The sequence below is a fragment of the Leopardus geoffroyi genome, chromosome C2, assembly GCF_018350155.1.
Source record: "Leopardus geoffroyi isolate Oge1 chromosome C2, O.geoffroyi_Oge1_pat1.0, whole genome shotgun sequence".
NCBI lineage: Eukaryota > Metazoa > Chordata > Mammalia > Carnivora > Felidae > Leopardus > Leopardus geoffroyi.
The window spans coordinates 1269273-1297230 of NC_059333.1; the positions used below are offsets into that span (position 1 = coordinate 1269273).

The following is a 27958-nucleotide window of genomic DNA, read 5'->3' on the forward strand; positions in this document are numbered from 1 at the left end:
AACCGTCTGGAACGTGTCCCGTCGCTGCCACGCTGCCGGCTGCGCGGCCGAGTCCCACAATGAGAACCCCGTGCTGCGCACGCTTGTCACTGAGATCACTGGCCGCGGGCTGCCTCCCTGGGCCCCCCGGATTCTCGGAGGTGGCCTTGACCCGGCCTCGGGGCCCCGCCGGGAAGCGCTACATCCTGGTCGCGGGCGGGGGGCTGAGTGAGCCCGTGGGGGTGGGGGGAGGTGGCTGGTGGCGCTCCGGGCCGGACTCCCCCGCCCTGTCACCCACGCCGGCTGCGCTGTGGCTGCCCTGCTTCCTCGGGCCCCGGCCCCGGTGGCTCCTGACCGCCTGCCTGCGTCACCCTGGCCGCCAGCACGGCACCATCTGCTTCCTCTTGGTTCCTTCTCGTGGGGTCGCGTCCGGGCAAGCGCTTCCATCACAGGCTGCTCCTCTCTCCCCCCCAGTCGTGGCAGGAAATGGCAGGGATGCGGCGGCATCGCGTCGAGGCCGTCCTACTGCGCGTCACGTCAGGTGAGCATGGTGCGTGTCGTAGGAGGGGCGTCGGGCGGGGGATGGCAGCGACCGGGGCGCCCGGCTCTCCCTCGCTCAGGAGGCGCGGGTCTGGGTGCTGGGCTTGGGGGCCACAGGCCCCTGACGACACTTTCCCGGCCATCCCGGGCGTCGAGCCTGCCGTGGCTGCGGGGCACCCTCCTGGCTTCAGTGGACGGGGCGCTAATTTCTGTATAACGTGGCCCACAAGGCCGCGTGCGGGGGGAAGTCCCCGTCGAACAAGGTAGGTGAGCGCTCAGCATGAGGTGCGGCGGCTGGAGCACAGCCTCCGGGAAGGCAGGGCCGCGTCTGCTCCAGGGGTGCGGCGGGGGCACCCGCAGAAGCCCCCGGCGGCCAGGGAGGAGCTGCACAGAGCGGGAGAAGGGGGAGCAGGTCGAGGGAGACGCGGCCGCAGAGCTTTAGAAACGGTTAAAAAGATTAAAAGGCACACAACCGCCGAAAGGGTTGGCGATAAGGCAAGCGCTGTCCGAACCGCACGGAAGGCGGGACTTCCCAGTAGACGCTTACTACCAAAAGTGACTCAAGAAGAAGAAGAAGCCCGAAGAGACCAGTTTTTCTGACCAGAGGCAAACAATCAAGGTTCTGTCCGGACCCGCCTGGACCGCCTGGGAGGGGCCGGAGGAGACGCCGCCCAGCTTCCTCCCGGCGCCCTAAGCCCCGAGCTCACTTCTGCCAAATCTTATAAATCACGTGACGTGAGTGATTCTTCTCCAGGAACTTCAATTCAGAAAGTCTGCAAAACCCGCTGCTAAACCGATTTGTCTCCTGCTCTACAAGCTTCTCTCGGCCAGCTGGAATCCGTTCAAACACCCACACAGAAAATTCCTGAAGCCTCTAGTCCGTGGGGACATAAGGAGACTTGGCTCAGGTGCATGTGACACAAGCGACGTCAGCTGGAAGTCAAGCAGCCACCCGGGGCAAGCAGGCCACAGCCCAGCACCAACGGAGGAGCCTACACCCTGCTCCAGGAGTCCTGTCTTCCTAACCTTCAGAGACTTGGCCACGATATCACACGCCATGGGCATCTTCTCCCGCCACGGGTATCTTCCACATAAACATTTTAAATATCTCAACGGTTTGAACAAAAAAGTGACACGGTGAAAACGCAAATGACAAACTGAGAGCTAAAATTTTAAGTGTGCAAAACCAAGGGCCATTTTCTTTCACATATAAAGAGTTTGTAAAAGTCAGTAAGAAATTATTGAACCCCCAAGACAAAAGTGCAAAGAACATAAATGGGCCAGTCACAAAAGGAGAAATGCAAATAGCCAAAAACCATGTAAAAAAAAATCTAAGTCTGTCTACACTAGCAACCGAGAAATGCGAGTTAAAACACCCAGACACCATCTGCCTATTTCCAGTGGCGAATGTGTTTTGCACACGTGACACGCAGCCCCGACGAGGCACAGGGAGGAGGCGCCGGGCGTCCTCACCCACGACAGTGGTGACCCGGGCAACCCTGTCCCCACCCGCACACAGGCAGCCTTTCTGCTGAAGTGTTAGAGACGTGGGGACACACGGGACGCTTTTTTGTCCTCAGCTTCCCGGGGAAGTCACACAACAAACAGCCAGTGGACACAGCCCCCGCCTCGACAGACGGCTCTCTCTGACTTCTTTGCAGTTAATCACGTTTGAGGATCAAAGCGAAAACACAAAGAGGCCCAGTTTCGTCTCAAAGTCCTGCTGGCTCCCAGACCCCAAGGGTTAAAGTTCCTGCCAGAGGCGAAAGGTCAGCTTTCAGCACCCAAGTCACCAGGACTTAGAACAACTTTCATGAAGCAGCCTTTCTCTAGGCAATAATTAACTTTCTGTCCCCCAGGGACACGGCCCCTTTCAGCACACACAGGGGCCCCTGTCTGGACCGCTGAGCGGGGACGCTCTAGCCGCCGGCTGGCTCCAGCGTCAGGGTTTGGGGGTCTGTGGGTCAGTGCCCGTGGAGGGTGTCCACACGATGTTCACCGGAGGCAGGGAGTCCGGCTCAAGTTTCCAACAAACGTGGGCGCTGAGGGCCCGGGAGAAAGACCCCCTCCGGGCTCTGGGATCCGCCTGCCCCCAGAATGAAAGGCCGAGGCCAGGCCTAGGGGTGGGGGCTTCCCCGAGGACACGGTGGGACCGCCAGGAGCCAGTTGCCCTGGCGAAATTCTGCCCTCGCTGCTCGGAAGCTGCGCTGAGGGCCTGCTGAGCAGTTTGGTGAAAATACGGTCATCGGCACGTTGATGGGGCGGGTGAGTGCGCCCTCCAGGGTGCAGCCCGCCCCCACAACAGCCCACGCTCAGGGCCACACCATGTGCACAGCTCACGTAGCTGGGCTGGGACGCTGACTCCCGTCCGCCCCGTGGGGCAGGGGGGCCCGGACCCCGGGGTCACCGCGGGCACCACGCACAACGGAGGGGCTCTCGTGTGCCGCAGATGGGGTCCAGTTGGGAAGGGGACGGTGCCGGGGGGGCCTCCGAGAGACTTCCACCACATCCCCAACCGGGGCCTGCACTCAAGCGGCCGGCGGCCCCGCCCCGCGGGCGGTCCTCTCCCTGGCGCTGCTGCACAAGGCAGGAGGCAGACCGTCCCTTGTCCCCGGGGGCCAGACCCCCACACCAGGGCCGGTCCCCACACCAGCGGTGGCTGTCAGCTTACCTGGAACTTGCTGGGGTCTGCTCCTCCAGCCTGGGCCACGAAGAGGCCGGCGCCGGGCTCCAGCTCCAGGGCCCGCGGGGAGCGCACCAAGGGCACCCTCTGGAACAGCTCGCAGTCCACGAACAGCGCCACGGTCGCGCCGTCCACGCTGAGCACGAAGCGCGTCCACTGGCCGGTGAAGGCGGGCAGGCGGAAGCTGGCGGCCGTGCGGGTGCGGGTGGCGCCGGGCTCGGTGTACAGGAGCTGGATGTGCTGCTGCCCGTCACGCACGGCCGACAGCTTCACGCCCACGGAGACCACCGCCTGGGCCGCGTCCGTGATGGCGAACAGCACCCCCGCGCCCTCGGTGGCGGGCCGGACGTGGAAGAGCAGCGAGAAGTCGCGGAAGAACGGGCTGGGGAAGTGGTACCGGGCCACCTGGCCGCTGTTGGCATCCGGGCCGAAGACGAAGGCCGGCCCGACGTCAGGGTCATCCACCTGGGCGACCTGCTGGGGCGGCGGCTCTCCCAGCAGCTGCAGGAGCCCCACCTCCGTGCCCAGGCTCTCTGCAAAGAGGAGGGAGACCCCGGTGAGGCTGCGCGTGGGAGAGACCAAGCAGGCAGGGTGCCAGGGGGACACTGAGTCACGAGGGGCTCCCCACCTGCCTGGCACCTGCCCTGCTTCTCCGGGCACCCTCCCGGGGCCGGGGCTTGTGGCTCACAGGCCCAAGGGGGACGCCACAGGAACCGCCCCAACCAGGGGGGCAAGGATGTGGTGGGGCAGCCCGCTGAGGGTGCCGGGGGCTGCGGCCCATCCGCGCCCCATGCTCGGGCCCCACTCCACCTCCACGACCCCCATGCCCACCCTCAGACAGCGGGAACAATACTCCGGCACCAGTCGAGGCACCTGCCCGGGGTGCTGACTACATTACAGAGGAGAGAAAGCTGAACGCCAAGCAGCTCCCTGTGGTTTTACTACGTTACGAACCGGCCTGGAAACTAATCAAAGCCCTGGGGGTAGAAAATCAGAACGGGAGGCTGGGCTGTCTCTTGGAGGATCTGTCCTGGCTTGAACCAGTCCTGTGTCCTGCGCCTGCTCGTAGGCGAATCCCACTCAAGCGCCCCAGGTTTGTCGGGGGCTTCCCTTCCCTCCCACGGTGTCCACGCTGCGGTGCCACAGCCACCCTGACCTGGAGAGGGGCCACGTGGTGGATGAGCCACTGGGGAGAACCGTGACCGCCTTCACCAACGGATGCTCACACTGGACGGCCCTCCCTTCTGCTCAAGCACCCTCTTCCTCGGTGTCCTAGAGCACGTGAGCTATGGTCTAGGCTGGGGACACGGCCATGGTGCCCGGTGTTCTCCCTCATTTCTCATCCTTCCAGGTAGGACCAGAGGCTGCTGTCGGGGTGGGGGAGGGACACAGGCCCTGCTCTCCACGACCTGGTCCTGGGCCCCAGCAGGGCCTGACTTGGCCATGCACCTGTACCTGCCTGAGCCTGCAGGTGTAGCGCTGAGGAGAACGCCTCCAAGGCATGCAAGCCTGACGACCTCGGACCAGGAGTGCCACCTCTCTGTCCAGGGAGCCCGGTCACTGCCGGACACAGGAGGGGGCACACACCCGTTCAAGGAGACACCTATACATTGGTGGCTTCCTGCATGCACACCCACTTTACCAGGTGGAGCCCAGTCCCCCGTGGTTGGAGCCACAGTCCAGCCAAGGGCCCCGACCCAAAGCCTTTTCTCTCAAGACCCCCACCTACTGTCCGGGTGTGGTCGACCTCCGAGGTGTGACTCACACGGGGGAGACGCTCTTCTGGGAAGGGGCTGCCGACGCGCAGATGTCCCGAGGACCGTGGCGAGCGAGCGTGTGACCGTGCGCACAAATATGTGTGCGTCTGTTTGTGTGTGATGGGGACCTGGGGTCTGTCCCTGAGCCGCAGGGCCAGGCTGACCTGGGACTTCCCAGTCAGAGCAGGGGGAAGAAATACTGAACCCCAACTTCCTAAGGCAAGTTCTGTCTTTCAAAGAGCTCTTTGAGAACAAAGAACGAAAACAGAAGAGAGGCAGACACCACCCACATGAGGACACGCACTTTGGATTCCTGCCAGGCCTGGCGCTCCTGGGCAGGGGTGGGCCTCTCCACTCTGCACGGGCCTGACGTCGCGCCCGGTAGGCAGCACCACCAGCCAGCCGGGGCTCCCCCGAGGCTCACAGGCAAGACCCTCATGCCGATGGGAAGTGGGGAGCGGGGGGGGGCCCTCTGGGAAGACGCCGGGCTCTGGGAGGACAGCGGTCCCTTGACGCTCAAAGACAGACACTGCTGGCCACCAAGATGGTGGCTGCTGTGATCGTCCCTTCGTGTCAGAAGTTCCCGGGGCCTGAGGGTGCACTCAGGGAGATGTTCTGAGATGAAGAAAACAGGACTGTCAGCGGCCTGTGTGCTAATGGCCCTGCTGTCCTGACTCAGCTGTCCTCAGAGTTACACGTGGATATGCCCACCACTGCCCTTCCTCCCGGGCGGCTAGAAGTTCTCCAAATTAATTCAGAAGGCAAGATGCACCAGCAGCTGTTGTCCTGGGCTCAAAGACAGCAGCATGCTACAGGGGCAGCCCCGTGGAGACCAGCGACTCACAGACGGCTCCTTCTTTCCCTCCGTGAAATGCCTCATGGTTCCCATCAGGAGTAAGCCTCTGAAGGCCACGGCCCTAAAATCACTGGAACTAATGAGTGGAACTAATCAGTGATTATAGCAAGGTTATGAGATACAAGATTAATATACAAAATTCACTTTCCTGTATACCAGTAATGAGCAAGCAGAATTTGCAAAACATAATACCATTCCCATTAGCATTCCCACAAATTACTTAGGTGTAAATATAACAAATACATGTACAACATCTACATGAGAGAAACTATAAGACTCTGCTGAACTAAATCAAAGGCCTAAATAAACGCAGAGATATTCCATGTTCATGGATAGGAAGACTCAATACTGTGAAGATGTCAGTTCTTCCCAACTTGGTCTGTCTGTAGATTGAATGTGATCCCCATCAAAACCCCAGCAAGTCATTTTGTGGCTATTGACAAACCGATTCTAAAGTTTATAGAGAGACAAAACACCCAGAATAGCCAACACAATGTTGAAAAAGAACAAAGTTGGAGGACCGACACTACTGGCTTCAGGACTCGCTGTAAAGCTACAGTGATCAAGACAGTGTGGTGGTGGAGAAAGGACACACAAATCGATCCGCGGGACAGAACGGAGAACCCAGAAAGAGAGCCACACGGAGACAGCCGACGGATCCCTGACAAAGGAGCAAAGGCAATCAAGGGGGCAAAGAGTCTCTTCCACGAGGGGCGCTCGAAGGGGAATCTGGACGCAGACCTTACACTCTTCACAACAGTTCACTCACAACGGATCGCAGACCCAAACCTAGAATGCAAAACTATCGAACGCCTGGAGGATGATACAGGAGAAATCCTCGGGGACCTTGGACGGGGGGACGACTTTTTAGATACAACACCAAAGGTACAACCTAACTGATAAGCTGGACTGAGTCAAAATGTAAAATCTCTGTTCTGCGAAAGACACTGGTGAGAGATGAGCAGACAAGCCAGAGACTGGGAGAAATATTTGCAACACGTATATCTGATAAAAGAAGATATATCCAAAATACACAAACACTTAAAACTCAGCAATAAGAAAACGGACAACCCGATTAAAAAGTAGGCCAAAGACCCGAAGAGACACCTCACCAGAGAAGACATACAGACGTCACACGTCATCAGGGAAATGAAAATGAGGAGGGCACCTGTGGGGATGAGCACTGGGTGTTGTATGGAAACCAATTCGACAATAAATCTCATATTAAAAAAGAAAGAAAGAAAATGAAAACGACAACGACGTCACCGTGCACCCGTGAGAACGGCCCCAACCCGGAACACCGACAACACGGATCGCTGGCGGGGACGCGGAGCAGAAGGAGCGCTCCCTCACTGCTGGCGGGAAAGCAGAGAGGGGCAGCCGCCGCGGAGGAAGGTTTGCCGGTTTCTTACAAAACCGAACACGCTCTGACCATACGACCCAGCGGTCGTGCTCCTCGAGGTCTACCCAGAGGAGGTGAACGTTCACGTCCACACGACAACCCGCAGGCGGATGTTTCCGGCAGCTTTATTCATAACTGCCAGACCTTGGAAGCCACCAAGGTGCCCTTCGGGAGGTGATGGGCAAACACACGGGTGCATCCAGACGACGGGATGGTATTCGGCGCTAAGAAGGAGCGGGCCGCCACGCCACGAAGACACGGAGGGTCCGCGGGTGCATCTCACTAAGTGACAGCAGCCAATCTGAAAAGGGTGCATCCTGTACGATTCTATCTGTGCGACGTTCTGGAAAAGGCGGGACCATGGAGACAACAGCAAGGTCAGGGGTTGCCAGGGGTTGTGGGGGTGGTGTGGATAAATGGGTAGAATGCGGAGGCTTTTAGGGCAGTGAAAACACTCCCTCCTCATTACAACACCGTGACGGTGGACAGCTGTCATTACACATCTGTCCAAACCCACACAACACGCACCACTAAGAGCGAGTCCGGTGGAAACTATGAACTCTGGGTGATGAGGTGTCAGTGCAGGTTCATAGATGGCAATAAACGCACAAGTCAGGTGGAGGATGTTGACAGCGGGGGAGGCTGTGCGTGCGTGGGGGTGGGGGCAAGTGGGACACTTTTTGACAATCCAGAGATGAGACGAGCCAGTTATCAGCCACACACACCCAACAACGGTGGAGAAGGTCCCTGAGACACTGTCTCATCCTACTTTCTTGTTAGACTAGAACATAAGGACCTGAGTGAGACCCGTGTGCAGAGGCTCCCTGAACCTAATGAAGTGTTTAAAGAAAGCTCCGGACCTGTCATGTTGTTACATACAGTCGCAACCACAAAGGAAAAAAATGTCTGGGGTGAGTGTGGAACGTAAGGTCAATGTCAAAGAGGAAAATACACTGAGAACAAACATTTCAGGAAACATCAAAGGCTGTAAAGGTGGACTGAGAGACTAATGAACACCCTCGGAAGTGGAGACGTGCTCTCCCACGTGCAAGGTGGGCTCCACCTTTAACAACCACACTTGTCTGCACGTTGTGCACACACTGTGGCCCCAAGATGTCCATTCCGCAATGTCTGGAACCTGCACATGGTCCTTTGCAGGTGTGATTAATGTTTCGGCCCCAGATGGGGAGATTAACCAGATCTAATGACATACATCCTTAAAAGCATGTGTGTCTCCCAGCCAGGGGCACTTGGGCAGCCCCCAGAAGCTGGAAAAGGCAGGGGACGGACTCTTCCCTGCAGTCCCCAAAAGGAACACAGGACAGACACCTTGATTTTAGCCCAGTGAGACGGATTTCGGAATTCTGCCCTCCAGAACCGTCAGGTTGCACATCTGTATTGTTTTAAGCCGCTAAGTGCGATTATTTGTTACAGCAGCCACAGGATACACGCACGTACGCAAATCCACAGAGGGAACGGGAAACCAGCAGCGAGGGGGCTCGGGACCTGGCTTCAGCTCTCTCTTGTGTGACTCCCATCTCAATGCCAGTGTAGCTCATGAGCTAGTTCTGGGATAAAAATGCAACCCAGGAGAGAAGCAGCAGAGGACAGGATGATGGGGTAGAGTGGTCCTAAGGGATGAGAATGGCAGGCAGAGACGGTCCCCCAGGGCCAGAACTTGCGGGCTTAGGAGAAGGAAGGCTCACTCTAAGCCCCAGCTGCTCTGCACCCTCTCTCCTCCTCAGAACTGAGGCCCATGTCTGCAGAGCCTGCTCCTTCCAAGTGGGGCTGCCCACAGACCTCTGTGTAAGGAGCTCTGTCAGGAGGCGGGCGTCCCTGAACAGTTCTACGTACTTCAAACACATGCCGAGGCTCCCGGAACACTGGATGTGCTGCTTGGAGTGGACAAGGCAGCACCCACAGCCACTCTTGCCGGTCACAAGGTCAGCCTCTCTGGGCGCATGGCCCCAGTACAGGAAGGGGCTGCTGAGCCTCCTGCGTACTCTAAGAATCAGGAGATCAGAAAGAGAACATAGAGGGAAACCAGCATGGCAGTGGGGGAGAGGCTGGGCCCATATACCAGGAAGAGAAATGATGCCAAACAAGATCCTACACTGGAATCACTGACACACAAAACTCAACCGTGTGAAGCTGAGCATCTGCCCCCACTGCCTGCTTTGTGGGTTCTCTCCAGACAGGTTTCAAGACAAAAACAAATTGCATGTTACATGTGACAATCACATTCTCACATGGTAAACCTGATCCGATATGCAGATGGATGGATGGATGGATGGATGGATGGGTGTGTGGATGAATGGATGTGTGTGGATGGATGGATAGGTGAATAGGTTGGTGGGTGAGTGGATGGATGGATGGATGGATGGATGGATGTGTGCATGGATGGATGAATGGATGATGGATGGATGGATGGATGGATGGATGAGTGAATGGATGATGGATGGATGGATGGATGGATGGATGGATGAGTGAATGGATGGATGGATGGGTGGGTGGATGGATGTGTGGATGGACAGATGGGTGAGTGGATGGATGGATGGATGGATGAGTGGGTGGATAGGTTGGTGAGTGGATGGGCGGATGGATGGATGGATGGATGGATGGATGGTTAGGTGGATGGATGAATGGGTGAATGGATGGATGGATGGATGGATGGATGGGGTGAGTGGGTGGGTGAATGGATAGATGGATGGATGGATGGATGGGTGTGTGGATGAATGGATGTGTGGGTGGATGGATGGATAGGTGAATAGGTTGGTGGGTGAGTGGATGGATAGATGGATGGATGGATGTGTGCATGGATGGATGAATGGATGATGGATGGATGGATGGATGGATGGATGGATGGATGGATGGATGAGTGAATGGATGGATGGATGGGTGGGTGGATGGATGTGTGGATGGACAGATGGGTGAGTGGATGGATGGATGGATGGATGAGTGGGTGGATAGGTTGGTGAGTGGATGGGCAGATGGATGGATGGATGGATGGATGGTTAGGTGGATGGATGAATGGGTGAATGGATGGATGGATGGATGGATGGATGGATGGATGGATGGGGTGAGTGGGTGGGTGAATGGATAGATGGATGAATGGATGGATGGGTGGATAGATGGATGGATGAGTGGGTGGATAGATGGGTGAGTAGATGGATAGATGGATGAATGGATGGATGGGTGGATGGGTGGGTGGGTGGATGGATGTGTGGGTGGATGGATAGGTGAACAGGTGGGTGGGTGAGTGGATGGATGGGCGGATGGGTGGGTGAGTGGGTGGATATATGGGTGAGTGGATGGATAGGTGGGTGGATGGATGGATGGAAGGATGGATGAATGGATGGATGTGTGGGTGGACGGATAGGTGAGTGGATGGATGGATGGATGAGTGGGTAGATAGATGGGTGAGTGGGTGGGTGGATGGATGGGTGGATGGGTGGATGGGTGGGTGGGTGGATGGATATGTGGGTGGGTGGGTGGATGGATGGATGGATGGATGGATGGATGGGTGATGGATGGACATATGGGTGAAGGGATGGGCGGATGGATGGATGGATGGATGAGTGGGTGGATAGATAGGTGAGTGGATGGATGGATGGATGGATGGATGGTTAGGTGGATGGGTGGGTGGGTGGATGGATATGTGGGTGGGTGGATGAATGGATGGATGGATGGGTGATGGATGGACATATGGGTGAAGGGATGGGCGGATGGATGGATGGATGGATGAGTGGGTGGATAGATAGGTGAGTGGATGGATGGATGGATGGATGGATGGTTAGGTGGATGGGTGGGTGGGTGGACGGATGGATGGGTGATGGATGGACATATGGGTGAAGGGATGGGTGGATAGATGGATAGATGGATGGAGGGATGGATGGATGGATGGGATGGATGGATGGATGGATGGATGGATGGATGGATAGATGGATGGATGAGTGGGTAGATAGATGGGTGAGTAGAAGGATAGATGGATGGATGGATGGGTGGATGGGTGGGTGGGTGGATGGATGGGTGATGGATGGACATATGGGTGAAGGGATGGGTGGATAGATGGATGGATGGATGGATGGATAGATGGATGGATGAGTGGGTAGATAGATGGGTGAGTAGATGGATAGATGGATGGGTGGATGGGTGGGTGGGTGGATGGGTGGGCGATGGATGGACATATGGGTGAAGGGATGGGTGGATGGATGGATGGATGGACGGTTAGGTGGATGAGTGGGTGGGTGGATGGATGGATGGATGGGTGATGGATGGACATGGGTGAAGGGATGGGTGGATAGATGGATAGATGGATGGATGGATGGATGGATGGATGGATGGATGAGTGGGTAGATAGATGGGTGAGTAGATGGATAGATGGATGAATGGATGGATAGATGGGTGGATGGGTGGGTGGGTGGATGGATGTGTGGGTGGATGGATAGACAGGTGAATAGGTGGGTGGGTGAGTGGATGGATGGATGGGTGGATGAAAGTGGGTGGGTGGACCAGCTGCTCACATGAAATATAATAGTAACAATAGTTCAAGATTTGATTTCTCAACTGAAAAGGAAAGCGGTCACAAATGACTTCCCTGTGGCAGGATGGACAACTCCTTCACTAAGGGGAAGGACAGTGTCAGGGAGATGGTCCTACGAGTCCCCATGTGGAGGGTCCAACCTGCCAGTACATGGGCACAATTGCAGCCGCCATCTTGCTCCTCCTCAGTGAGGCCAAAGGTGAGCTCCTGTCTGCACGATGTCCTACCTCAGTTCTTCAGTGCAGGAAGGAATAGCCACTGGAGACAACGGTAAGCTTGATGCTCCTGGGGTGGATGGTCAAGGAAACCCCATTCCAAGCGCTGCGTACCTCCTTACCTGCAGACAACGTCATCCACCGATTTGGGCACCTGACACCCCAGCAAGAAAGAATGAGACACCAAAGCCACGGCAGGTGCATCTGTGCAAAGTTCAGTTGGCGTCCTCAAACGGTATTTGTAGGTTGCCAAGAGGTGAAAGGTAAGCCTAAGTATTTTTCCATGAAGGTGGTCTGGTCCGGTCTTAAAGTGAAGTGAGGCCTCAAGTCATTGAAGCACTTAAACCACACTGTTTCTGAATTCACGTTTCGTTAAACAGTAGACGCAAAGCCCAGCAGTGGGGAAGCCTGAGCATACGGCGGGTCCAGGGCAGACGTCCCCAGAAGACAGCGCCAGCCTCAGAACCGTCACAGTGACGGGACCCCACCGGCCACCTGGGGTCCTCGCAGCCTGGGGTTCTGCTTGTCCGGCGTCCGTGTGGCACTCGGGTCCAGTCCGGGAGCTAGGCTGCCTGGGTCCAGCTCCCAGCTCCCTCTTGCTAGCCGGGCAGCGCACACACATCTTTATCCCCACTAGACTCAGTTTCTCCCCTGTACACAAGCGTAACAACACCTGCTCCAGGCTCAGAACATGACCTTGTCTTCACCGTCAGGCTGCCCGTTACTGTGCTGTGGCGATGCCCCCACTTGGTGCCCCCTTTCCCAGGGGACAGTCCCCCTGCTGGCTGAGCCTCTCCTGTGTGGGGGCCCTACGTATTTTTCTCTGGGTCCTGAGAGACAAGCCCACAGAGACAGACTTGACACAGGTCCCCAACAGCGTGTGACCCATGGCCAGCTCCAGCCCCAGCATGGGAGCTCCCATAGCAGCCCTCTCCTCTCGACCGCCTCCCTGGGCCCCAACCAGTGGCTGCACTGTACCCCCCCCACCCCCAGTCCAGGGCTGGTGCCAGCCGCTCCCCTCCAACTCTCCCTGCGGGAACAAGAAGAAAGCAGATAAGGAGAGGCACTTCCAAGGGGCTGGACAGAGCTGCAGCTCGGGCTGGTGTGCTGGGACCAAGTGATCCGTCCACACCCTATTGCCCCAGCGTGAGGGGAGTGGGGGCCATCTCTGCCCTGGAGCCTGTGGCCCCCATGTAGGACACACTCGAGAGAAGGGACAGAAATGGCGGTGCCTTGGTGGGGAGCCTCCGTGGGCAGTTCTGGTGGGGGTCCCGGGAAGGAAGCAGCACGCACCCTTCGGGTCTCCCTCTGCTATAGAAAACCGCCCCCCACAACCCCCCCCATAATCCCCCTCCCCCACAGCCTCCCAATATCCAGGTAGCCCAAGGACCTCCCTCAGCCAGGATCCTCACACTCACTGCTGGGGGACCAGTTACCAACACGAAGGAGGGGACTAGGGTCCCCCTTAGTCCCTTCCCTCCGGATCAGGCCCTTCCTCCCGCCCTGCCCACCCCCATCAAGTGGCCTAGCAGTGGGTGGTCCCCGGCCCCCAGCTCTGGCTCCCCCGGGGACCCTCGCCCCGCCAGACCACACCCAGGAGGGGTCCCTGCTGTGATGGAGGCCTGACCCCCACCTCTGACCTGAGGGGGCACAGGCAGTTAGCAGTGACAGAGGAATTCCCCAGGATTCCACCGGGAACACGGCCTCCCTGACTGGCGGGGGCCCTGCCAACGTGTGCAGATGTCCAGTGAGAAGTCCCTTTCAGGCCACTTGGCTGACTGAGGCAGCTGCGGTCAGAGAAATTCCACACCCCACGCAGCCCTGCCTGCTGCATGAGAACCCCCCAGCCCCAGCTCCCGCCTTTGTTCCCTGGCAGCCACAGGGCCCTTGGCTCTGCACACACTGGGACTGCAGGGCCCCACGCAGGATGCTCCTCGGCCAGATGACCTCCTGGCCACTCCTGCTCACTCACACGCAGGGCTCGGCCTGCCTGCTCGTCCGCCCGCGGCAGCCACGGTCCCCCTCCATCCCATCCCACACGCTTCCTCCTTGGAGGTGGGCACAGGGACACATCCCTGAGGGGACCAGCAGCGTGACACCCCCCACCTTGGGGTCCAGTGCAGCCCGCTGTGAAGCCCAATGACCCCAGGGACTGAAGCAGGTCAAGGCCGCTCCCGAGGGCGTGGGGTGGGGGGCAGGGGAAGCAGGACACACAGCCCGACGGGGACGGGACGGGGCCTCGAGGGTCAATGGGAGCAGGCACACTGTTCAGGGGCCCACCCGTGGAGGCAGAGGCAGCTGGGGGGCCTTTCTAAGGTTACGGCCCTGCCCTGTCCCCTGTCCACCACGGGGCGATGGGGCACGGCCCACGTGGGGGGTGAGGCCCAGGAGCGGCCCCCAGAGCTCACAGATCCGGATGGAGCAGCTCCTGACCTCCACAACCCGCTGATCACACGGCTGTGACCCCTTGACCTTCTAAGCAGCAAGAACCCTCCCTCCAGCATCGAGCCCTGGAGGCCCCCTCAGCCTCCATGAACCCCCCCCAGCCATGCAGACTGGACCACAATGGGCCAGAGGAGCCAGAATTTGGCTGGCGGGTCAGGTCACGGCCTCATGCCTCTGTCTCCACCACCCCCCGCCACCCCCGTAACTGCGGGTGTCAACGGCTATCTTGGAGCCATGGGGAGGACGGAAGGAGCCACGACATTCAGACAGGGATTGCTCCCGAGCCTCAGCCCTTGTCGTGCACCGTGCCAGGGTCACACGCCCTCTCTCCCACTCCAGGGCTCAGCCTCCCGCCTGCAAAGCGGCATCACGCCCCCTCTGCCTCTCGCTCGGCATCGTGGGCGGGGTGGGGGCCTCTGCTCCAGGCTCACACCAGCACGGCCAAGTTCCCCTGGGGGGGACAGGAAGGACAGGGTGGGGAGGATGGGCCTGCCAGTTACCTGCACCCGGCCCAATGAACACGCAGACCCCGTCCTCCTGGGCCGGGAGCGAGGCACAGGTGACCGGCAGCCCGCCCCCGTCCAGGTGGCTCCAGCACGCATCCTCCAGGGCCTCGCAGAACTGGCGGCAGGGTGGAGGGGCAGGCAGCCGGCCAGCACCGCAGGGCGGGGCCAGCAGCAGGCAGAAGAACCAGGCGAGGAAGCGGTGGCAGTGCGTCCGGAGGAGGGCCCCCCACGCCCGCGCGGCGGCCCGCACCTCCTCGCTGCTGGCGTGCCGGAGGTGGTTGGGCAGCCAGGAGCGCCCGATGCCCAGGTGACCGCAGACCGGCAGGGAGGGCGGCAGGGGCAGGCAGCGGCCGGCGGCGGGGCGGGCAGGCTGCCCGGTGGGGGTCGGCAGGTCAGCCCCGGGCAGCGCGGACTTATTAGCGAGACCAGGCCCCACAGAGTTAGCCAGGTGAGGAGCCCAAGCACCCTTGTCCCCAGTGACAGCGGGGAGTGGGATCGGAGACACCAGGGCGGGGAGGTCAGAGGACAGAGCCAAGGGGGCAGCGTGGGCGCCCAGGAGACCCGTCACCAGCGGAAGCAGATGTGGCGCGGGCCTGCGGCTGTCAGCGAGTCGGCGCTGCCGGCGGGCACGGGCTGCCACGGGGGAGGGTCCTCCGCCGTCCAGATCGTGGGGCCGCCCCGGGGACGGCTGTGTCCCCCGGGGAGGGGCCCCGCCCGGCACAGAGGAGAGAGAAGCTCTACCTGGAGAAGATGGCGGCACCGAGGGCTCCCTGGGCGGTGCCAGGGGCCCACCGGGGGAGGGAGGCAGCTGGGTGGGCACTGGCAGGGTGCCAGCCTCGGTCCTCTGGGTGTCCGGAGAGGTCAGGGCCCTACTGCCCAGCCAGAGAGTGGTCCCGTCCTCCGGGGGGACGCCAGAGGGCCCCGGGAGGGTGAGGGGGGCCGTGGGGGTGCCAGGGGCTGGCGTCTCCGCCCCGGTGGAGCTCTGGCTGGGAGTGGTGCCGTCCCACAGCTGGACGAAGCTGCGGATGCCCTGGGCCACGTTCAGGATCTTGGCTCCGACGCCGGCGATGTTCTCCTCCTTCGTGTCGGGGCCCGCCGTGGAGGCAGTGGGTGCGGCGGAAGCCGGGTCCCGGCCGGTCTCCAGCCTCCCCGGGGGCGGCTCAGGGCTGGCAGGGGCTCTCCCCTGCTCCGTGGGGTCATCCCGGGGGGCCACGTGAGCCGCGGTCTCCTCCGTGGGCTGCACGTGTGGGCTGCGCGGGGGCGCGGAGGCCGGTTCCACCGTGGGCCCAGCGGTCCTAGGGGCCCAGAGCCAGTTCAGTAGGTCAACCTGGGCGGCCGCGAGGCCATAGGTGAGCAGCAGCAGCAGCAGCAGAAGGCCCAGGCGGCCGCCGGGGTCGCGAGCCATCGGTGCAGTGCGCTCGGCCGGGGCCGCGGGCGGTGTCTGCGTCCCGGGGGCGGGGCGGGGCTGGCCTGGCCCCGCCCTCCCCGCCCGGCCCGCCCGCCGCCTGCCGCTCGGTTGGCCTTTCCAGGGGGCTCCTTCCACCTTCTCAGCCTGGGCGGAGGGAGAAGGCTCAGACCTCTAAATCGAGGGGACAGGCACCCCAGCGAACTTGTCACCCGTCTTGGAAGCAGCCGCAGACCGCTTCGCGGCGCACCCAGCGCCCTCCGCCGACCCGCGTGCCGGCGGCGCAGGCCTGGGGGTGTCCTCCGCGAGAAGGGGCCCGGCCGGGCAGGGGCCGTCTGCTGGGAGCAGGGCTGGGGACGCAGGGCACCCCGGGCAGCTCCGGGAGCGCCTGCCGGCCCCGCGGCGGAGAGCACCCCGGAGGAGCCTGGCCCGGGGCCACCAATCTGTGGCGACACTGGAACTTCAGAAGTGCTCCGCCTTCCAATTCCCCTGCAGCAAGTGCCGCCTCGGCTGCGTTCTCCACGGAGGACCCCGAGGGCGGGTGGTCGGGGACCCAGGGGCCAGGCGCCCGCCTGCTCCGAGCCACGCGCTCCTCAGCCCCCCGACCTCCGGTGCCCCCGGGACGCCCCTCCGTCCTTCTCCCCGGAGCCCACGTGCTGGGCCCGACACAACCACCGCGTCTCTGCACGGGGGTGGGGGAGGGGGTGGTTCAGGTTACCCCGACTCTGCACGGGGCCCCGGGGGTGGGGGCTCCTGTTACCCCGAGAGCTGCTGCCCCCCCCCCTCCCGGGACGCGCAGCAGGACTACGGGTGGGCGGGCGGGCGAGGCTGGAGGTGCCCCTGCCGGCTCCGGGCCACATTGGGCTCCCGCGGGGGGGCGGGGCTGGTGCTCTGGCCTCTTCTGGGGGGAGGGGAGGCTCCCCGGCCACGCTTACACAAACGTCCTTGCTCACTCGTGCAAATACGCTTGCTCATGCACGCTCACGTGCACTCACACACACACCACACACACACCACACACACTACAAACCACACACACACACAACACAACCACACACACACAGACACACACACACAGACACACACACACCCCCACACGCTGGTTTTACCACCACACTCTACACCAGATCCCACGTCCCCTGGAACCCGGTCTGCTCCAGGCTGTGGCTGGACCCCTCCTCCCCCAGAGTTGGGTTCAGCAGCCTAGCAGCTGTGGTGAGAGCCCTGAAGACGTGTCCCCGACTGTCCCCAGCTCAGAGCACTGAGGACACAATCAGTTAACTGCCGTCCAGAGGGCAGAACCCGGCTGTCGGAGTTGGGAACTCGAGTTTCAGGACAGCGGAACGCCGTGTCCCCCCGCGGACGGGGACATCCATATGCAAACATCTGTGTCTCTGTGAGGCCGCGTTCCCAGGGTTAATCCCCACGATGCTCCGAATTCTCAGAAATGCCCAGAGAATCGTCTCTTTGCTTCAAGATTCACTAATGTGATTTTATGCCTAAAATGTCTCTGGAAAATCTCAGGACAGGAATTCCAAGGCCCTCTCTTCTCCCACTCGTGTGGGGAGAGGACCCCGGGCTGCTCTGCTGGGGGGCAGCTCCCTGATCCCCCCAGGTGGCCCCGTGCACTCAGTTACTCCCTGGGCCCCCTCTGGCAAGGACAGCCCCGCACCCACTGGCCCGACTCGCCTTTCCAAGCAGAACCGGGAGCGGGAGGCGGCCGGCTCCCCCTCCCCCCCCCACACCCCGACTGAGCAGGGCGGCCCTGCACCCCCCACGCCCCACCGGTGCCCTCACACTCCAGACCCCACCCCTCCTGCCACCTTCCAGAGGCCACGGTCACCTGGGAGCACTGCTAGAATGTCACACGATTAACCTTCCCCAGACACAGCAGTGGGGCCCCGGGGAGCGGCCTGCACGCGCTGCGTACCGGCCACCGTCACACACATCACGGCCTCACGCTCGCGGGTGCACGCTCACACACACGCACGCGCACACGTGTCCCGTTCACATGCACGCTCGCACTCGAGCGTGCTCGTTCACTCACTGTGTGTACACTCGCACGTGCACGCAGGCTCGCGTGCATGCACGTTCATGCACAGACAGCTCTGTAGTGTAGACCAGGCTCCCCTCGACCCCTCTTCCACCACGGCTGCAGCGGGCCCAGCTCCTGGGACGCTCGCTGTGGGGTCTGGGCCCGGGGGCTCCGACCGGCTCCGTGTAAAGGGTCCTGTCCGGCTCGTGGGCCGGAGCCTGTGCCTGTCGCTGAGGTTGGATAATCACCCAGTTGCCCGTGGGGACAGAGAAGAAGGGGACAACCCACTTCCAGTGAGTGAGACACAAGTGTCTTTGGGTCGGGTGCGACACTTCTCAAAGCACTTGGCTGGCCGAGGCCCCAGGAAGCCGCTCCTTACCATCCATGCAAAGCACCCCATCTAGTCGACGCTGCGGCCGTGGCAGCCCCAGACCCGAACACCCGTCTGTGCTGGGTCGGGCCGGGGAGTCCCAGGAGTTTGCTTGGGCAGCCGCGGCCCGAGCCTTGGGGAACAGGGGTCAGCCACCCAGCTGGGCGACACGGGGTGTCTGTGGGCACCGAGGCTCCTTCTGGGCTGCCCCCGCCCCCAGCACCACTGCTCCTCGACTAGGCCACCCTGAGGCGGAGGCCACACCTTGGGGGGTGCCGGAGCCACGACTGGAGCCGCTCCCTATAAAGTGTCTCAACGTCTGTTTCCCAGGCCTGAAACCTGCTAGTCAACAGGGAAAAGCGACCCCTCTCTGTCCGAGTGCCTCAGTGTCCCCAAGAGTCAGAGAAGAGGAACCCCCCGCGGATGGTCAGCGCTCGGGTCCTTGTGGCCGAGGGAAGCCGCCCCGGGCAGCAGGACCCCTCGTCACGCCCCGGGGGGACTCAGTCGCTCGCATGTTCATACAGGTCCAGAAAGTAGCAGGGAGGGGTCCGGAAAGCCCCGAGGTGAAGGCACCCAGGCTGGGGACGCAGTCTGGGGACACGGCTCAGGCGGCACTCCAGAGACAGCCCCTGCGGAAGGAGGCGCACTGACCCCCATGCGCCCACGGAGGCACTTCACGCGCTTGGGAAGGTCTCTGGGCGCCCGGTGCCGCCCACAGAAGCCCAGAGCGCGGCCCGGTCTGGCCCGGCCAGAGCGCGGGCAGCCTGGGCGGCCTTGTAGCTCCCAGCATTGGGGGCAACCTCGCGCCCCTTATGGACAGACACACGGAGAACACACAGGGACCTCGCAGGACAGCAGGGGCTCCGACGAGGCAGCTGCTCCCCCCTCCCCCCACACCAGGGTCTGTCCCATCTTTTGGTCCGTCCGGTCTGGATTCCTGAATAATGTGGTCTTTTATTTTCATTTTTGAAAAAGCACAAAACACCCACATGTGAACAGAAAAAATCAGCCTCCAAGAAACAAGGCAACGCTCTGGTCTCAGACGAGCCTTGTGTGAGCTTCTGAGAACGGCTTTGAGTGCACTCGCCTCTCAGAGAGCCTTCCATCATGACCTCACACGTCGCCCCTCATGCTGAGGCCCCTTGGCTGCCCAGAGCCCAGGGTCCTCACCCCTTCCTCCCCTGGGCCCATCCCCGCTGCCCCCCCACGCAGAGACCCCTCCTCAGGTAACCCTGGGGCCCTCTTTCCTGCTCCTCCCTCGGGGGCCAGAGACGGTCCCAGGCCAGCCCTGGCATGTGTCCCCAACCCCCGAGGAGCAGACCTGGGCACCCACGCTCCTAGGAGGCAGCAGGGCCAGTAAAGGTCCCTACATTGTGCATATGTTTCCAGCTCTTTCGAAATGAAAACACGACTTTTCATCTTCCTGTGGTGTAACTGGTTTATAACTGCCTAATGCGCCCAAATGCTCTGCCCAAACTCTGCATTTCGTGGGTGACTTTTTCAAACGCAAGGATAAAAGACCGGCTCATCATGAGATGCCCACTGAAGGCTCTGCTCACTGGCGGGCCGCTGCCCCCCGCCGGGCCTCCCCACCAGCCACTGCCCGGCCTTGGGGCCGCTGTCCAGGTGAAGGGGTGTGAGGTGGCGGGCAGCCAGGGCCCAGGCCGGGGCCCACAGGCACCTGCCCTCCCTGGTGGGCGCTCAGTCACCCGAGGAGCCCGCCTGGCCCCACTGCCCCGTGGGAGCTGAGCACACAACCCCGAAGGGACAGGCGGCGGCAGGAACACAGCAAGCCCCGCCTGATGTCTGACCACCAGGGCGTCCGGTCCTCCCTCTTCAACTCAGTCCTCGGAGCGTGGTTCAAACTCACCCTCCCCACTGTGGGGAGGGCAGAGGCCCCCCACGTTCATGACGATGCGTTCTCAGCTCTTCCCCCAACACCGCTGTGGCTGATGTACCCCAGCATTTCCAAGGCCCTGGTGTCCCTGCCTCCAGGGAGGGAGGGCGGTCTGGTGGGAAGAATGACCCTCCAGCCTCCAGACTCAAATGCCCTACGGGGACAGTGACACCCAAGGGAACTCTCTCGGCTCCCAGCTAACGCCAAGCATCGCCCGGCGCTCCGCTGGGTGGGCTGCTAGTCCCCGCCACGAGCCTGAGGGGACCCTGGGCCTCCCTGGGGGTGGGGGGAGGTCTGTGCAGCCCCACCCCCACAGAGCACGGCCACCCACTGGGAAGCACGGTCACGGAAGTGAGATGTGGTCGGAGGGCAGAGATTCCCCAGGTGTCAAATGCCACGGGGACCAAGCACCCGCTGGGCTCGGCCTGGCCACGGCCACCACCACGTCTACCACCTCCCACCTCCCGATGAAGGTCACCAGGAGGACCCGTGGCCATCTGTCCGGGGCACTTGCCTGAGTCCAAACACGGGGAGGCAGCTGGTCAAGTCGGGCTGGGCTGTTCCACTGGACAGCCGGCTGGACTCCCCAGAGCTGTCCACGTCAGGAAAGACACGGCGGGAGGGGGGTTCCAGAGCAAGGAGGAGAGGAGCCACCCCACCAAGTGCAATGTGTGTGCCTCCACGGGTCTGGGGCCGCGGAGCGAAGATATGAGCTGGCTCCGTAAAGGACGTCACGGGGCACCGGGGCACATTTGAGTATGGACAGACGTCACCGTGAATTCCTCGCTTCGGGAGATGCACGGAATTGCCAGGGCAACGGTCAGGATGCCGCACCTCACTTTGCCACGGGAAAGCGTGTACGTGTGCGCATGTGGGCACGTGTGCCACGCGTGTGCGCACGCACAGATGTGTGATGAGCGTGGATGTGCACGTCGCAGACGCTCCCGCGTGTGGACACGTGTCCGTGCACGCAGACGTGGACGGGGGACAGGACTGCCCGGAAAACGTGGTGAACGTTAACGGCCCGAAGCGCGATGCAGGTGCACGTGAGTCAGCAGAGCGCCGGCCTTCCACCCCTTCTGTGGGTTTGAAATGAAGAGCCTGCAGGGAAGACACATTTCTTCCTGCCATCGTCTTGGGAGTCCTCTGCCGGCCTCACCTCTGGAAACCGGGGGACCTGGCACAGGCTGGTGGCACCACCCCCGTCCCCCGGGCTCACGTGGGTGTGAGCCCCCCGAGCCTCCAGACCCCCAGGCAGGCCGCCGAGGGGCCGGGCGCCGAATTTCTCTTACTCGATGTTGTAATTTGAAGTTCACTTACGTGGAGCCAAAGATGTTAACGCGCTCACTCCCGTCCCCAGGACTCCTCCCAGCGCCACCCTGAAACAAAACACCTACTTTCATAGACTCCAAAAACTCTTCTGAGACCCAAGAGTCTCTCAGTGCAAGAGTGCATTGGCCCTGCCGGTGCCTTGAAGTTCCATACACGTGGTGGAATCAGTTTGAAGGTCCCGACAGGGCATCCGCGGGGGTCCGTAAGGTCGCACGGCTCTGCTCACGGTTTGGGACGCATGCCACCTTAACGGTGGGAAGTCTCCCGATCCGCGAACACCGAGTGTTTTCCCATTTATTTAGATCTTCCTCAAGTTCGCTCAACGTTGTTTTCAATTTCCAGAGTATACGTTTCGCACTCCTTTTGTTGGATTTATTCCGAAGTGTTTTATTCTTTTTGTGCTTTTGTAAATGGATTTTTTTCCTTAATTTCATTTTGGATCATTTATTGCAAGTGTATAGAAATGCAATTGATTTTTTACAACGAACTTGTGCCCTGCAGCTGAACTTATTCGCTATAACTATTTTTCACGGATTCCTTAGGACTCTGTATCTTGAAGATCACGTGATCTGTGAACAGAGTACAATGTTGAATGGAAGTGGTGAGTGGGGGCACCCTTGTCTCGTTCCTGACCTGGCGGGGGGCACGTCCGGCTTTCCACCAGGAGGTTGGACATCAGCTGTGGGTTTTAGGAGGTGCCTTTTATAGGGTTGAGGAAGTGCCCTTCTATTCCTAGTTTTTTGAGTGTTTTTATCACAAGAGGGTGTTGAATTATCAAATGCCTTTTCTGTGTCTTTTGAGACAATCACACAACTTTTATTCATTCCGTGGATGTCACGCATTACACTGATTTACAGATGTTAAACCAGCCTTGTGTTTCTAGGATGAAGCCCAGTTGGTCATGGTATACAATAAGTTTTCTATGTTGCTGGATCTGATTTGCTAGTACTTAAGGCTTTTTGTATCTGCATTTATAACTGATACTGGTCTGTAGTTTTCTTTCTTGTGACATCTTTGGTTTTGCTGTGCAGGTCACACTGGCCTCATAAAATCAGTTGGAAACTGTTCCCTTTTTTTATTTTGTAAAAGAGTTTCTGAAGAACTGGTTTTAATTCTTTAACCGTTTGGTAGAATTCAACAGCAAAGCTGGGCTTTTCTTTAGGGGTAGTTTTTGGATTATTAAATCAATCTCTTTTAATGGCTACAGATCTATTCAAATTGCGTATTTCTCATTAAGTCTCCAGAGCTCCTATCTTTCTAGGAATTCGTCAATTCCACCTCAGTTGTCCAATGTGTTGACACAACCATTCATCACATTGGGCTAGAACATTTATAGGGTTCAAACAAAACCGGGGGACTGCTGCTTCCCCATTTCAACACTTACTACAAGGCTACAGTGATCGAGGCGGTGTGGTGCCGGCCCAAGGGTGGACTCATCCATCTCTGGTCAACGACTTCTCAACAAGAACGCCAAGATTATCCAGGGAAAGAACAGCACTTCAACCAACGGTGCTGGCGCAACCGGGTGCCACAGGCAAAAGAACGAAGTGGACCCTTCACACTCCAAATGGGTCGAAGACCTAAATGTAAGAGCTACAACTGTAAAACTCTCAGAGGAAAACATAAGAGTAAATCTTCGTGACCTTGGACTTAGAAAGGACTCTGAGACTATGATGCCAAAAGCCCAAGCCACAAGGGAAAGAACAAAATTGGACTAAATAAAAATGGAAAACTTCTGTGCTTCAAAGGACACCATCAAGAAAGGGAAAAGACAACCCATAAAATGGCAGAGAATATTTGCAAATCACGTGTCTGATAAGGGACTTGTACCTAGGGTCCGTAAAGACCTGCCGTAACGTGACGATGAAACACCAGCCACCCAACTAAACAGGTGGCAAAGAGGGGCACCTGGGGGGGCTCAGTCGGCTGAACGTCTGACTCCTGGTTTTGACTCAGCTGACGGTCTCACAGCTCATAGGATCAAGCCCCGCGTCGGGCTCTCCACTGGGTATGAAGCCTGCTTGGGATTCTCTCTCTCCTTCTTGCTCTGCCCCTCCCCTGCTCTCTCTCTCTCTAAATAAATAAACTTAAAAAAAAAGTTGGCAAAGAATCTGAATAGACACTTCTCCAAGGAAAACATATAAAAAGCCGACAGGCGCGTGAAGAGACGTTCGCTGTCGTCAGTCATCAGGGACCCACAGAGCAAACCCACAGTGAGATGCACCTCATGCCCGCCAGGATGGCTAGAATGAAAAGTCAGAGGGCCACAGTGGTGGCAGGGCGTGGAGAAGTCAGACCCTCCCACACTGCTGGTGGGAAGGGAAGCTAGCACAGCCCCCAGGAAAACAGTCTGGCGGGTCCTCAAATAATGAACCATCACGCTGGACTCTGTGTCCGGAAACTCCACTCAAGAAACAGACCCAAGGGAAATGAAGACACACACCACACAAAAACCTGCACGCGACATTTAGAACAGCATGATTCATCACGGTCAAAGGGGAAACAACCAATGCCAAAGGACAGACGCAGTGTGGTCCATCTACGCGCTGAGTGGCCCTCGGCCACAAAAGGGACCGGAGCTCTGACGCCGGCTGCACGCAAGGGAGCCCTGAAAACAGCCTGCTGAGAGAGGGCAGTCGGCCACGGAAGGCCACACGATCGGCTCCCTTCACACGAAATACCCAGAACAGAGAGATCCACGGACGCAGCTCAGTGGCGGCTCGGGGCTGCAGTGGTCACACAGGGCTTCTTTCTGGGGCCGTGAAATTGCCCCGAAGGGCTGCGACGGCCGTGTGTCTGGGAAACCTCCGCCTTGTACAATATTCGTTAGCACATCGTACGCCGGGTCCGTTACACCAACGTGAAGACGTTTCAAAAATGCACCAAGGGAGGTCATGTCGTGCCTTGAAACCGCACGATCTTAAATTAGATGCCACCTAACTTGCATGAATTTGGCTGTTGGCGAGATTGGTTTTTTTCGTCCATGCGATGAGAGCATTTCTGTCCTTTATAAATTCCTGTGGGTCTTCACTCGGTGTTCTAGGGACGTACTTGGCACTTTTTTGTTAAACTAGGGATATGGACACGGGGTCATCCTCGCTGCTAAGATGGTTCCCAAGGTGACCCCTGGCCTCTCGCGAGACACACTGCGTCTCACGCCCGGGGAGCGAGGTCTCCTCCCCGCCGTGGCCTGTGTGCGCTGGTGCCCAAGCTCGTTCTCTACGCCAGCACGCTGGCAGAGCCACGCGGGGGCTCGCGGCGCCACGTAAGGGGCGCTAACTCTGACGGGGCGCGTTGGAATCACGTTCCACGTCCTCGTGAGCGCGGAGCGCAAACCTCCCCACCTGCTGCCACCACGTGCGCTGGAGAACCGGGAAAACCGGAGCCCAGGGGAGGAGGCAGGCCAGTCCGCGGTGGGTGGGCGGGCAGGGGCCCCCCACGGAACCCTCTCCTGTGTCCCTGTGCATTAACCCTTCACCCCGTGGGGACATACCGGGCTCCCACTGGGTGTCCAGGCCCCGCCCCGCATGCCGACGGTGCATCAGCTCTGGTGCACGAAGGTCCACCGCAAAGCGGGCACGGGAGGGCACACGGGTGACCGCCCCAGGCCAGGACAGGGGACAGAGGGAGGGTGCATCGGGGAAGGCGATGCGAGCCCCCTCCCCACAGAGGAACACCAGATTCTTCTGTGCTCGGCCACCCTCGGGGGGGAGGGGCGGCCTCTGCCAGCCAGCAGGGAGGACGGCGCCCTTGCTAGGGGTCCGGAGGGTCATGTTTCCATGAGGCCTGTTTGGCAGGTCATCTACCAGGAGCAGAGTCCTCCAACATGTGCTGTTTGTGTGTGTTTTTCCGGGAATGGGGCCACACGACGGGCCTTTCACATACAGGCTCTTGACCCAGGAAATTAATATTTGACTCGGTGTTTTCGGCAGAGCCTCCCGGGGACCTGGCACCCAGAGCGTCACATCCCTGCTTCAGTCCTCAGCGGCCTGGACCGTGATTCATCCCCCGACCCCAAATATGGGCACAGTGCACCCCCAGCCTCGCGACCTCTCAGGACCCGGGACAACAGCGTCGGGGAGGACTTGGTGCCCAGCCGGGGAGGGGCCGGTGGGGTCCTGGCACCTCCAGGATAGGGGCCATGGGGGGACAAGAAGGGGAGGGATGTGGAGAACCCTCAGACCCATTTAAGCTGTGAGCAGGCCGATTCGTTTCTAAGGGCTTGACGGGTCGCTCATTAACTGGATTTTTAATGGAAGGCTGGCGGGCAGGCTCGTGAGGCCAGGTTCCCATGGGGAGGGCGTGGGGTAGTGCTTAACTTGTTCAGCCCCCCGATCCGTGGTGACCACGCTCCAGTCTGGCCGGGGTGATGGGTCAAGCACGGCCTGTGTGCCGACACCCGAAGTCCACCAATGCCCACGAGGTCCCACACGGCGATCACGGCCCCTGTGCCTGGCCAGGGCAGTGCAGGCTGGACCCCCTCCTGACCCCGGACCACCACGAGGACAGCACCCGGCTCTGCTCCCTGTCCTGATCTCCAGAGGCACAGCAAGGATCCAGAAACAGCCGTCTAACAGAGAAGAACCCACGGGCAAGGCGGCGTTCGCCCCGCGTGGGACGGGTGTCTCCACCACGGACACAGAGGGCGGGGGACACACGGCCAGCTGCGTCAGCAAGCCACCCCAGACACCCAGCGTGCACCCGGCCGGGCAGGGCCTGTGGGCACTGCACTCGGGGCTCACGCCATGGCACCCAAGGCGGGACGCCCACTGGCTACAGCCCCCCTTTCTTCCCTTCACGTCCCCAAGCGGCCAGATGCTGCGCAGAGCGCTTGGTCCATGGCGGGACCTCGCTCGCCTCCCAGGGGGCACCCTCAGGGAGAGAAGGGCCTGTGGGGTCGGGGCCCGGCCCAGCCGCGGCTCACCCGGCGTCTACCCCCCACCCCCACTGGCTTGCGCGTGCTGGTCGGCAGGCGGGTCGACACCGCGATGCACGACAACGGTCCCGTCTTCACGCAGAGGCTGCAGGTGGCAGAGGCAGCCAGTGGAAGGACGCGGGCGAGGACGCGCTGGGGGCAGGGATATCCCCGCGGGGGAGTGTGAGGAGGTTCGCTGAGAGCAGAAAGGGAGTTTTGCCCTCGTCCTTGTCACACTGTGGTTTTGTGGATTTGGGGTTTGGGGTGGTGTTTTGTTTTGTTTTGCTAATTATAGAAACAAAACTCACAAACGAAGTGGGGAGGTGGCTCCATCACCATTGCCGCGGGACCGTGACCTTGTCCCACGCAGACCTTGGCCAGGAGCGGTCTGTGGTCTCAGCCTGGCCACGGCCGCCCACTGGGGGTCAGCGCAGCGCGCCCTTCGCCCTGCCCTGGCCTCGGCCGCCCGGTCCCGGTCCTGCTCCAGGGCATCGGGAAAGCAGGGGAGGCGTGGGCCCGGGGCCCCCGCAGACACAGGCCGCGGCGAGTCTCACGTGCTCCTGGAAACTCGGCCAGAGATGCCTGGCAGATGCGAGGGTGACAGATGGCCCCGAGAACCGGCTGGGACCTCACCGCTGGCTTCTCCCGGCTCAGCTTGGATTCTGGAGGCAGGAACGGGGAAGCAGAGGGGCAGGCCTGCCCGCCACTCGGGGAAGACCTCCAGGCTGCCACATACCCACCCCCACCCTCTCGGCACCCGGCAGCTGTCTCCAGGCCGCCTCCCCCGGGCTCCCAGCTGGCAGTGCCTCCTGGCACGCGTGCCCCAAGTCTACGCCCGGGCCTGCGACCGCTCTCGGTCTCTATTTCCCATCTTTACTCAAACATGTGCTGTTTCCTAACCTGGGAAGGCAGGAGACACGATCCCACGTCGGTCACGCAGAAGACACCTGTTTACAGATGACACGGTGGCCCCAGATTGCGGCCTGTTGCTCTCCAGTGCCACCGGGTTTGTGTCTCAGCGGCGGGCGTGGGGGCTGCCTGAACCCCTACCCGGGGGAGAGGACTGGTGCACTTCTCC

The 27958-nt window shown here is 60.3% G+C and overlaps 1 protein-coding gene and 1 long non-coding RNA gene across 8 annotated transcripts in view; one reads left to right on the plus strand and one right to left on the minus strand.

The window, feature by feature from the left end:
* Positions 1–27958, minus strand: part of COL18A1 (collagen type XVIII alpha 1 chain) — a 94048-nt gene that overhangs the window by 35573 nt on the left and 30517 nt on the right. For 2 of the 7 annotated variants that reach the window (XM_045501109.1, XM_045501108.1), the window contains exons 1-2: positions 14921–16353; positions 3191–3735 (exon numbers count right to left, since the gene is read on the minus strand). In XM_045501109.1, coding sequence (XP_045357065.1) covers positions 3191–3735; positions 14921–16331 — 1956 coding nt within the window. In that variant the 5' untranslated portion in view covers positions 16332–16353. Of the gene's footprint in view, positions 1–3190; positions 3736–14920; positions 16354–27780; positions 27884–27958 lie in introns of those variants that run through there. The other 5 variants (XM_045501111.1, XM_045501110.1, XM_045501113.1 and 2 more) reach the window with 3 other exon arrangements.
* LOC123610462 lies at positions 407–12445 on the plus strand. Its single transcript, XR_006718144.1, has 3 exons — positions 407–520; positions 12104–12238; positions 12356–12445. It is a non-coding gene; the product is annotated as an uncharacterized LOC123610462 (long non-coding RNA).